Source organism: Rhincodon typus, chromosome 14, assembly GCF_021869965.1.
Source record: "Rhincodon typus isolate 14 chromosome 14, sRhiTyp1.1, whole genome shotgun sequence".
Taxonomy (NCBI): Eukaryota; Metazoa; Chordata; class Chondrichthyes; order Orectolobiformes; family Rhincodontidae; genus Rhincodon; species Rhincodon typus.
Window position 1 is genome coordinate 35579449 of NC_063345.1, and position 12163 is coordinate 35591611.

Here is a 12163-nt window from a genome sequence, read left to right on the forward strand (position 1 = left end):
TTTTAAAATTGGTTTCAATAGCATTAAATTCATTGTTTAACATTGGATTGTCCCCCGAGTGTACAATCTGTAGCCTATTTGCATAATGTGTTTCATTTACTTTCATTGTTTAGCAATGCTCCCCCTTCAAACTTCATTGTTAAAAAGAAATTCCTTCTTTGTCTCACTTGTCCGCAACATATACTCTCAGCTTGTCTACTCTGCAGCCAACTGTTTCCACCTCTGCGTTCCAATGATTTTGTACATCTGGAGACTAAATATAACATACACCAAGTGAAGGAATGGAGGAATAAAAAAAAAGCTACAGATCTCCAAATGTAGGATTTCAGGTACTGAAAGCAATAAGATTCTGGATATAACTCAACGGTGTTGAATTGAAAACATGTATCTGTATCACACATATTACAAGCAAAATTAACAGTCACTTAGACAATTATACATTAATTTAGGAAAGCCATTAGAGATTTATTAAAGATAAATTGTGGTTAATTGAATTTTTAAATCAGATTAAATAGAGGCTTGATGAGTATAATAGAGTTAATGCAGAGTGTATGGATGTCCAAAAAGTATTTGATAAAGTGCCACATCATAAGCAAGCAAACTTGAAACTCTTGAAATAAAAAGAATCATGCTTAGAATCTAGATATACTTTGAGAGAGTAAACCGTTATCCAGTGTTTATCCTCCACATGCCACAGTTCCCAAGTAGGTATTCTTTATTCCATTGTTCCCAGTGCAAATTGCCTATATCCTAATCGCCGACTTTCTATTCTCTAGCTATCAGTTGTACAGCGTATACCTGCAGATGGTTATTTTCTAACTTGTCCTCCACTTCTCACTGTTTTCGTGGGTAGAGGGTTTGGGTGACATTGAAAAAGAGGGAGTGGTCATGTGTCCAGCACGAAGATGTCGAGATTGTGGTGGTTGACCATTGGAAGTATATGGGTCATTAAGTATCATGGTGGGTTGTCACTATGACTATCTGGTAGTGCTTCAGATAATGGTCAGTTTTATAGTTAGCCAAGAGTTAGAGCTTTTTAAATCCCTATACCATTTATAGCTAACTAGTAAATGGAATTGGAATACTCTGAAGTCTGTGGCTCTACATTCAGATGCCGACTAATTGCCCATTTGAGGTTTTTGTTTCAATACCACTCAAATCCATTTTCACTTAAGACCAATAGCTAGTTGAGACTTTCACATGATAAATTTGAACTCAAGCTTCAAGAGTCTTACCGGCTACATCACCGTGCCCAGTAAATTTAATATGAAATAAATAACTATGAACAAATTTATAACTTGTCAATAACTTACCATCAACAGAAACAGGTAGCTAAAGATAATTGCCGTCAATATTAGGAGAATCACAGACCAGTCTAACCACCGATGCATCTTTGCAAATAAATGCCTGTAAGGGATGAGGAAGGGATTATTCCTTGAATAACCTATCCTTCAAGTGTGATTCTCATGTTGCAACTGCTAACTGCTTTAGGTGATTTCAGTTTGGATAGACGTCAAATACAATGGAGTGCTCCTTTAACATTGCTGTTTTGAGATTAATTCAATCACAGAAAATGCCTAATACACTGGCAAGCTTGGAGTTTCGCATTTAGATGAATAAGGCTTAGAGCAGATATTGTTTGGAAGAAGTGGATTTCTGTGTAAAACAAAACCCTTCAAGTGTTCAATTATCTCTTGTTGCTGTGCTTTATTCCTTAGACAGGCTGGTGAGCATCAATTTGGAAGAAATACCTTCTGTTTTCAAATGCAAGACTGGAAACAAGTTGTATTCATAATGTAATTAGAGATGAATTTAGAAATATTAGATCAGGGAGAACTTAACAAAATCATCTAGAATATTATTATTCAGAGGGTATCAGGAGGGCTCACTTGTAAATCTAGGATCACAAAAAAGGATGCTGGAATGGTAGTTTATAAATATTCATTTGCATGAATATTCATATTACATGAATATTCATTCATGCAATGTGAGCTCCACAGCCAAGTCCTTCATTGATTATGCAGCCCTGACGCACATGTGCAGTTGAGTCAGTTCCTTGAGCTGCTGCTATACATGTGATTATGTACAGGCACATTTACTGTGAACTATTTTCTTAAATGTCTGCCATTGTTCCTCAAGCATCCTTGGCTACTAAACTCCATTCTCAGTCCACTCCAGCAAGTTCTGCCCTCATTCCTTTGTAACTATCCTTATTTAAGTTTAGCATAATTGTTTCTGAACCAAATTCCTCCTTCTCAAACTGAATGCTATATCTACCATGTTACGGTTGATATTTCCTAAGGGAACGTTTTACACTGAAATAATTTATTATACTTGCTTCATTACACATTTATCCAAAGTAATCCAAGGTTATCCAAAGTAGCCTGATCCCTGGTTGGATCCACAAATATTATTCTGTCCTGAGCGCTATCCTGAGAACACTATGAATTCTTCATAAGATTAAAGTCCCCCATGGTTTAATGTACAATTTTACTTAAATGCTCTCATGTTATCTCCTCAATTTTATCTGCCCACTGTATAGCTACTGTTAGGAGGGCCAACAGATAGCTCTTACCAAAATTTTCTTCCCCTTTTTGTTCTGACCTCCACCCTTATGGATTCTACCAATCCAAAATCATTTCCCCTGCTCTTGTATTTATTATACCTGATGGTAACAACGCTACCCAATCATCCTCTCGTTCTTGCCTGTCCTTTCAAAAAGACACGTACCCTGAATATTTAGTTCTCAGCTTTGATATCCTTGTAAACGTGTTTCTGTAATGGCTGTAAGATCATACTCATTAGCCTGTATTTGTTAATTCATTTATGCCGTTCTGAATACTATGTGCATTCAAGTAAAGAGCAAGCAGCATGGAGAGGAGTTTGGCTGAGTGGGAGGAAACCAGAATAATGCAGTGAACTGTTGTTTTTTGGGTGGGAAGAAGGTTTACAATGGAGTTTCCAGAGTTTGGTACTAGACAATAGCTTTTCTTGACATGTGTAAATGAACTAGACTTAGATGTACAGAGCGCGATTTCAAAAATTTGCATATGCTTCAGAATTTGGGAATCTTGATCTTTGAGGTAGACCATGATAGACTTCCTTATCGGTGGAAAGGACAACACATGACAGATGAACTTTACTGCAGGGAAATGTGAAGTGGTACCGTTTTGAAGGAAGAATAAGGAGAAAGGAAATCAGATAAAAGGGGTGCAGGAATTTAGATGCCTGGGGATATGCACAAATTATTGAAGGTAATACTGCAGTGTGAGAAAGTGGTTAAAAAGACATGCTGAATCTAGGTCTTTATAAATACAGAAATATAATTCAAAAACAAAGAAATTACAATGAACCTCTAGAACATGTTGGGTTAGCCTTTGGTGTATTGTGTGTCAAATTCTGGGCACTGCTCTTTGAGAATGAGAGTTTTAGATGGAGTACAGAAAAAAAATTAGAATAGTTCTGTGAATGAGGGACTTTAGTTACATTGATAGATAAAGAAGTTGAGTTTGTCTGCCTTAAAGCATGATCAGAAGCGATTTGATGGGTGTGTTCAAATTCATGGAGGTGTCTAAACAAAGCCCATCTGTAATTAGCCATTGTCCACAGGGACCATTGGCATTTCTTTTTCCTTCAGAGAGAGAGAAATGGTTATAGTTTGAGTGGCAGTCCTCCACATCAAGCATGGCAGACCAAGAATCTCTCCTGCTTTTACCACATGACAGGGAAGAATTAACAGGTTGATTATGAACCTGGTTAGTGACATCTTGAATGTTCCTTCAATATCTAATGAGTCCTGCAATGATACTTGAACACAATGTTTCTGGCTCAGAGACATGGGTACTACCCACTAAATCATAAGCCCTCACCTTGGCATAATATGTACAAAATATTGGTGGATGGGTCAAGAACCAGAGGAAACTGATATAGGGACAAAACAATCAATCAATGATGAAAAGGTGAAACTTCTTACAAGCAAAGTGTTAGCATGTGGAATGCACTATCCAAGAGTGTGATGGTGCTGGATACAGTTGGTGTTGTTTCAAAAGGGAGCAGGATAGGCATTTGAAAAGAAACATTTACAGGGCTTTAGGGAAATTGCTGAATTGTGGAATGAGTTAAGTTGCCCTGGAATACTGTTAGCATAGACATGAAGGACTGTGCTATAACCATTCTATAATTCTAAATCTTACAATTTACAGTTTAAGTCATGATCTAATAAGTGTATTTGTTTTATTGCCTTACAAAATTAAACAAATCACATAGAAGCATGTGATAGCAAAATATTGTGCCAAAGATTTTTGGATTGGACCTGGCCACATGATAATTATCCGAGTTTCTGTTTATAAAAACAGATTTTCCTTGTTGGGAGTGAATACTCAATTACAAGAACAGCCTTTGGTGCTGAGCAGGAAGAAAAAATCTAAGGTAAAAATTCAAGCACACAAGATGTGTTTGAGAAGCAGAATGGAAGGTTAAATATCGCAAGGATGTTGTAAACATTTCATACTTACTCATTTAAGTTGCTGTAGTCATTGCGCAGTGCCCACCAACAGTAAAACCAGAAAACACTGATGCCAAAGGCACAACACAAGATCAGACACCAGATACACGTGCTCTGTAATGATAGAACAGGTACTATTAAACAAAGGAAAATGATTCTATTACACATTGAAAGCCATGAGATAAGGGCTTAGATTTTGCCATGACTGAGCCATTCTTAAAGTGAGAAGTTTGGATTGACAATTATAGGAGCATCTCAGTACTTGAACCTGTAGCCTTTGGATTTTTTGTTATACAGCAGAGAATGATCCAATCCCTCACAAGTCAGCTGACAGGCGTTGTCTGTGTGATGTCATGCTAACATGGACTTCAGCATGTCATCCTCATGAGCACTAGTAAGAACACCCTTCATAATCTTAGCATTCTTTTTTAATTATGTAACACATAACACATGCAAACACATAGCAAGTCATGCATTAGCGTAAGTAAGTTTGTTCAAGAAATGCTCAAATGTGATGTGTTATGGGAAATATAACAATGGTGGACACATTAAGGTCTCGGTAAGATATGAATCTTTGCTTTTCACAGTTCTGTGGAGAACCCTCTATGTTGCCTCTGAGGAGTTGAGTGTAGATTAGTCACTTCTCAGCCTATACAGCAATGAGAATTGTGATGTCCTACCACATAGTACAGGCACCTGCTGGGAACCATGTTTAAACTGTGGCCTCTGCAACTCTGCCTGGGCAGTCCTGGTCACCAGTATCTTCAGAGCAGACAAGACAATTTGACTAGGAAGGTTTAAGATGACGAAGCAACTGAGAAGCCATAGGTACCTTCACCCTTCTGAGGTGATTTCCTTAGCCCTGGGCTGACCCACATGGGCTTGAAAGGGCTAGCTGCTGGTTTGTATCAATCATCCATTCTAGCAACCACTGGGGTAACAGAATGACCTGTAAAGAGTATGCAGCTCCTTATGAATTCCATGGATATTAGTGCTTGTACCTATTCCAATGTCTTTTATTTGTCACAAATGCACTTCAAACTCTCACGGTCAGACTACATGGAGTTGAGCCCCAGGGACAATATGGAGCTCTTCATGTCATTAGACTTTTCCATTTAACATGCTAGAACACCGAGTGCTTTAGAAACTCTACCAAATACCTACATATCTGTTGCTGACTAGAAAAATACTGGGTGCTAAAAAGTAATCCCTGAGATTCCATGTTCCTGCTCATTGTTGACACTCTTCTCCCTTCTGCAAAGGAGATTTCAGAAATTAACTCCCGTGTTGTGGTGTCACCTGGTGCACTGACTCTATTTGGGTGACATCCCCCAGATGTGCTTGTATCTGAGTTGGGATAGTGTAGTCTAGTAAGATGTGACACTGCCTCCTCACATCTCTTTCATTTCCTGGTCCCTGAGCGATGAATATAGAACATTGTGGGGGTGGACATGTTAACAAGGTGTTTAACAAGCAATAATCCCTGTCAATTGGCATCTTGCCACTTCCTATTGAGAATCTTGCAATGTTGTTTGTGAAAAGCGTAAAAGATGGTGCGAGTTGCTCGTAGTGTTGTGATGAGCCTTACTGTACTTGTTGCCTGATTCTGCCACACACCTCAGTCTGAGTCATTTAGATCCTTCCAAGATCCCTCCTGGCATGTCTAAGTTCTCTCAATAGGGGCAATTTTTTTTCCAGGTCAGAGATTTAGGAATTGGAGACAATTAGTTTGAGTATCTATTTGGGACACCACAGGTATGCCACACTGTTGTGGGAATCCGTTAGCTCATTTGGGCTGGATAGCTGGTTTGTGATGCAGGTTTAATTCCTGTACCTGCTGTGGTTACCATGAGGGTCCTGCTTTCTCAACCTCGCCCCTCGTCTGAGGCATGGTGACTCTCAAGTTAAATTCACCAGCAGGTTACCTCTCTCCTTTGGCTTTATGGGGATTTTATTCTCATTTATGAGATTTCAGGGTGGCATTCTTTTGTTTTGTGCTTATTTTCGTGATTTCTTAAGGGAACGAGCAGTTGGAGCTTTCATCTGGAGCAGGCAGAGAGAGAGCGAGAAAAAATGCAGATGATACTTGGAAGTAGCTGGTACTTTTTGATATGGATTCATTAGCTTGAGCTGGGGACCTGCAATTGTGAAATAATTAAGGAGAGTTTGAAAAGTTGCTTATTTGGCTGCTACTAGAAGGACCTCAAGAAATCACATAGTCATTAGAAAAGCACGAACATTGAGGAAAATGAACGTCTGAGAGCTCTGGCACACCGTAGTTAATCTCAGGACAAGTAAAGGAACCTTCAAGATGTGCTCTTAGGAGGAAATACAAGTGGAACAAGCAGTATTTCCCAAAAAAGTTACCTCTGTAATACTTCTTTTCATTCTGGGCGAGCAAAAAAATTTTTGTTTAAAATGTAGAATCTTGCGGTATTACTCTCTCAGTTAATAACTGGGAATTTGAACTTCCTTTTTAACATTGCTCATCTCTACCAAAATCATAAAGGGTTCCCTGATACAATAAGGGGTAAATTACATAGAATGGAGAATTCCATCCAATTTATTTGTACTGGTATCGTTCAGAGATTTGACTGGCAAAGATCTTCCAGCAAGAGAGTGACCAATCAAATGGCAATCTAGAAGCTTCATCACTCAGTGTATACAGAAACTGTGCTGTGTATCCACAGGATGCATGCCACATAATGAAGCCTGGACCAGTCACAGAGTTGTACAGCATGGAAACAAACCCTTTGATCCAACTCAACCATGCTGACCAGATATCCTAAATTAATCTAGTCCCATTGCCAGCATTTGGCCCATTTCCCTCTAAACCCTTCCTATTCATGTACCCATCCAGATGCCTTCTAAATGTTGTAATTGTACCAGCCTCCACCACTTCCTCTGGCAGCTCATTCTATCCATGCACCACCCTCTGAGTGAAAAAGTTGCACCTTAGGTCCCTTTTAAATCTTTCTCTTCTCACCTTAAACCTATGCCCTAGTTTTGGACTCCCCTACCCTGGGGAAAACACCTTGGCTATTCACCCTATCCACATGATTTTGTAAACTTCTATAAGGTCTCAACCTCCAACCCTCCAGTGAGAATGCATCCAGCCTATTTGACCTCTACCTATAGCTCAAAATCTCCAACCCTGGCAACATCCTTGTAAATCGTTTCTGCACCCTTTCAAGTTTCACAACATCTTTCCTATAGCAGGGAGGCCAGAATTGAATGCAGTAGTCCAAAAGTAGTCTAACCAATATCCTGTACAGCCATAACATGACCTCCCAACTCCTATATTCAATGCACTGACCAATAAAAGTAAATGTACCAAATGTCTTCATCACTATCCTATCTATCTGTAACTCCATAATTTATATAAATGACAAACAGCAGGGGACCCAGCACCAAGCCTTGCAGCACACTGCTGGTCACAGGCTTCCAGTCCAAGAAACAACTTTCCATCACCACCCTCTGTCTCTTGCCTTCAAGCCAATTTTATATCCAAATGGCTATTTCCCACTGGATTCCATGTGATCTAACTGTGCTAACCATTCTACCATGCAGAACCTTGTCGAATGCCATATAGACAATGTCCACTGCTCTTACCTTTATCAGTCTTCTTTGTCACTTCAAGTTAGCGAGACATGATTTCCCACGCAAAAAGCCACGTTGACCACCCCTAATCAGTGGTTGCTTTTTCAAATCCTATCCCCCAGAATCCCCTCCAACAACTTACTCACCACTTACATCAGGCTTACTGGTCTATAGTTCCCTGGCTTTTCCTTACCACCTTTCTTAAATAATGGCACCATACTAGCCACCATCCAGTCCTCTGGCCCCTCACCTGAGGCTATTGATGATACAAATATCTCAGCAAGGGGCCCAGCAATCACCTCCCTGGCTTTCCACAAAGTTCTATGTCTTCAGTATTATAGCAGGAATGCTGGGACACATAGCATTTGCAGTATCCAGTGCCTCCAACTGTTTCTTGATATCACCAGGTGCTGTCCCAGTGTCACAAGTTTAAAAAAAAAGCAAGTAGTGAAATACCAGGTATATTCATGTAAATGGGCTTCAGTGACAACACGAACAACACAGTCTGATAAAGCAAAGCACTCACTCATTGTAGAATGTGTTTGATTTTACTAATACTGAAATCAATGGGGAATAAAGTGGGGGAATCTATAACAGGCTGGTGATCTGTTCCATAAGACTTTGCCTAGAAGGTGAAAATTAGCCTTATTTTGTTTAAGAAGCAACCCATGGAAATGCACGAGTCATTTGTAATAAATGCCTTAAGCGACATGATTTTTTTTTCCTTTTTTAAAGGCTTGTGTATGCAATTGCACTTCAAGTACCACAAAGCTTCTGTTCCCTTTCACATTCTAGATATATAGCAGAAAGAAACTATTTATTTATTTGACAACATTTTTTTCTCTTTTCCTTTTAGTTGTATGTTTCCACAATATGTACTTTACTGTTATCCCCCAATGCGACAATATCTGTCTAAATATCGGAATCAGACAAAATTCAGGAATTCAAGATGAAAGTAACAATGATTTAATTATATCCCAGCAAGCAAACATTGAATGATTTAAGTTAAGACATAGCTATTGACATATACTGTACCTCATTACTGGCACATGATCAAGGATTTCAGCAACAAAAATCCACATGACTAAGAACACACCCACAGTAGAACCACAAAACATTTTATAGGTTTGTTTTCCAGTCAGAACAAGGATAAAGATCCACAGTACTTGCCGTGACAAAGCAACATGTACCACTTCCCACTGATCACAACAGTCAAAATGACTGATTTGAACTGAACCCAAGGGAGAGTCTGTATTTTTTATACAATTTGCGTTTTTTTGCATCGCAGATAATTAAATCACTTGTTCAATGTATCAATTGCAATGCAAAGTCAAATCCAAATAAAACCCTGCCGTGAGCCGTAGACACACCAAGCCTAACCTAAGAACTGATCAAGCTGCAAAATGTAAACAACTTGTAATTTAAAAGACATGTGTTGGTTATGAAGTATTAAGTATGAAATTATAGACTAGTATTATTTACAAGACCTCAGTCAGATCATCTGTCAACCTGTCTTCATAATTTACAACTTTAAACTCTGGTGTTATCCCAATGGCATTTTACCATTGATGCATTTCTAGCCCTGGTAGAGCTTACTGTATACTTACTTAAAATACATATGCTATTTTACTAATTTTCAAGTGTGACACTACACACAGGAACCTTGCACTGAAACCGGTCACACTCTCAGGCCAGGTACAGCTGGATATGACATTGTCAAGAAGTTGGCAAGAGCAGAAATTCATTGGTAGATAATGGGTGAATAATAGAAAATGAGCTGTTGACAAACTGAAATTTAACTTAGTTTGTTAAACTGAAAGTTATGGGGGGTTAACCACAAATCAACTACAAATGAGCCATATTGCATCTAAGAAAAGATACGGTCTGTTGAAATAATAAACTGGAGTTAAGGAGAGCACTAATGTGACGAGAATGGTAGACGAGGAAGACCAACTGCAAGTTTGCCTCAAATCAAACCAGATTGAAGTACAAAATAGATAGCAAGTAGTTACATTATCAAATTTAAATTGTTATTAATGAACAAATAAATAAAAGCTAGAAATGGCAAAACTGGCTGTGTCATGTGAAAGAGAGTGTATAGAAACAGAGACATGCTGGTTTCTTGGTTACTTTATATTTCTGAGCTATTTTCTGGAGACAGGATCTAAGGGAGACATGGTGTTGTGCAGCTATCCTCATGCAAGCAATTGGTAGCCAATTGAACTTGTTAAAACCTATTAAGAGATTTTGTCAGAGACTGACTCCAGATCCTCAGAGGCCTTAAGGAGCAATGCAGCTGGCTGGAGGTAGCCTCTGGGTGGGAGACCATTGATGATATAGCACTCCAGGCAGGTTTTGAGACTTCACTGCTTGCCTGTTTTTAGTTACAGATGCAGCTCACTTTGTGAAGTTGTACCCCACCATTCCTGCTCTCCTCCACTCCCATCTCACAATGATGTCCTGCTGTCCATTTTACTTTTTACTTTTTGCTTTTAATCTTTGAATTGTTGGGCAGTAGGTGCCTTGATTTTTTCTCCAATACTCGTGGAACTTCTGTTGGGAAAATCATGACCGAGTGGTTTCTCACTCTTTTGGTTTTTGACACTCTTTTTGATCTTGGTGTTGCAGTTGTGAAGTCCCCAGGGAAAGTCTTGTTCATAATTGCCGCAAGAATGACAAATTAGAGATGTGTTAAGTTAAGCAGTATGGCAAAAATTGCATCAGAGTAGGTGGACAGATTTCTGGCCTAGATAAATATTTTGCATACTAATGCATAGAACATAAGAAACAAGGAGAGGAGCTGGCAAGGTAAGAACCCAAGTCAGACAGTCAGTATCTCTGAGAGGAGTGGGACCACATTCATTAGAGCTGGTTTGGAATTGGTCCTTCATTACAGACAGAGGTTTTGGCCAGTGTCTGGTAAGTGTTTAATGTCTTTTCTATTCTTTAAAATAGTATACAAATTGGTGGTAGAGTTAATAAAATATATAAAATGGAAATGCGCGTAAGTGAATAATATAATAAGAACATGCATGAGATTGGGGAGGTTTCAAACAAGGTGAGAAAGCAATAGAAATTTTCAAGTTTGGGAGATGAAAATCAGAAATGTGATGTCACTGGAAAAATGCCCCATGGACAGCAGGAGCTGAAAAGCTACACAACAGTGACGTTGTAGAGAAATGTAAGCTCAACAAGTGGGACTGGGAGCTGTGTGAGCTGTGTGACACCACTGGTAAGCAAGACTAGGTGGGTATTTCAACTGTCCCGTCTTTGAAGTAAAAATTGCTTTTTTAGTTCATATTGAGTATTTAAAGCTTATGGAATAATATAACGTTTCTAGTAAATATTGAATATTGTTTAAACTACTGGAAGTAAAAGGAAAGAGTAATTTAAAGGTAAATCATGGTGATATAGGTTAGTTCAGCAGAATGCTCCTCCTTTACGATGTGCAAAGTTGGGGACAATTCCAGTATCCAGGATGATAGTGTGTGCAGGAAATATTTCCAGCTGAGCTATTGGAAATCCATGTTTCTGGAGTCACTGTGGAGTATCTGCAAGGCTGAGATCTTCATGGACAGCATGTACAATGAAGTAGTCTAACCACAGGCAGAAAAGAAGTGGGTGAACACCAAATGGAATACAAGCACCATGCAGGTAGGAAGCCCTGGAACCTTGTCTCTGTATGTCTGCTTCTGGATACTGCTAGGAGAATGCAGTGAGAGCCAATTCCATGGTACCAGGAGTGGCTCAGCTGCACAGGATGGATGGGATTGGGGAGGCGTGGAAGAAAAGAAAGTTAGTGATTCTATTGTCAGGAGAATGGTTGGACATTTCTGTAGCAACAGGCATGACACCAGAATGTCATGTTGCCTCCCTGATACCAATGTTGTGAAGTCACTGAGCAGCTGCAGGACATTCCCAAGGAGAAAGGAAAACAGCTAGAACTGGAGGGATGATGTATGAAGAAGGGATTTAGATTTCTGAGGCATTGGGACCAATTATGGAGAATATGAAACTGAACAAACTGGATGAGTTGCTTCTGAGCAGGATGTTGACAAA

General features: G+C 39.2%; 1 protein-coding gene across 6 annotated transcripts in view; it reads right to left on the bottom strand.

Annotated features, from left to right (window-relative positions):
• LOC109930707 (glycerophosphodiester phosphodiesterase domain-containing protein 5) overlaps nucleotides 1–12163 on the bottom strand; it is a 99958-nt gene that overhangs the window by 60647 nt on the left and 27148 nt on the right. For all 6 annotated transcript variants that reach the window (XM_048605511.1, XM_048605513.1, XM_048605515.1 and 3 more), the window contains exons 3-4: nucleotides 4515–4618; nucleotides 1314–1407 (exon numbers count right to left, since the gene is read on the bottom strand). In XM_048605511.1, the coding sequence (XP_048461468.1) occupies nucleotides 1314–1407; nucleotides 4515–4618 (198 nt within the window). The remainder of the gene's footprint in view (nucleotides 1–1313; nucleotides 1408–4514; nucleotides 4619–12163) is intronic.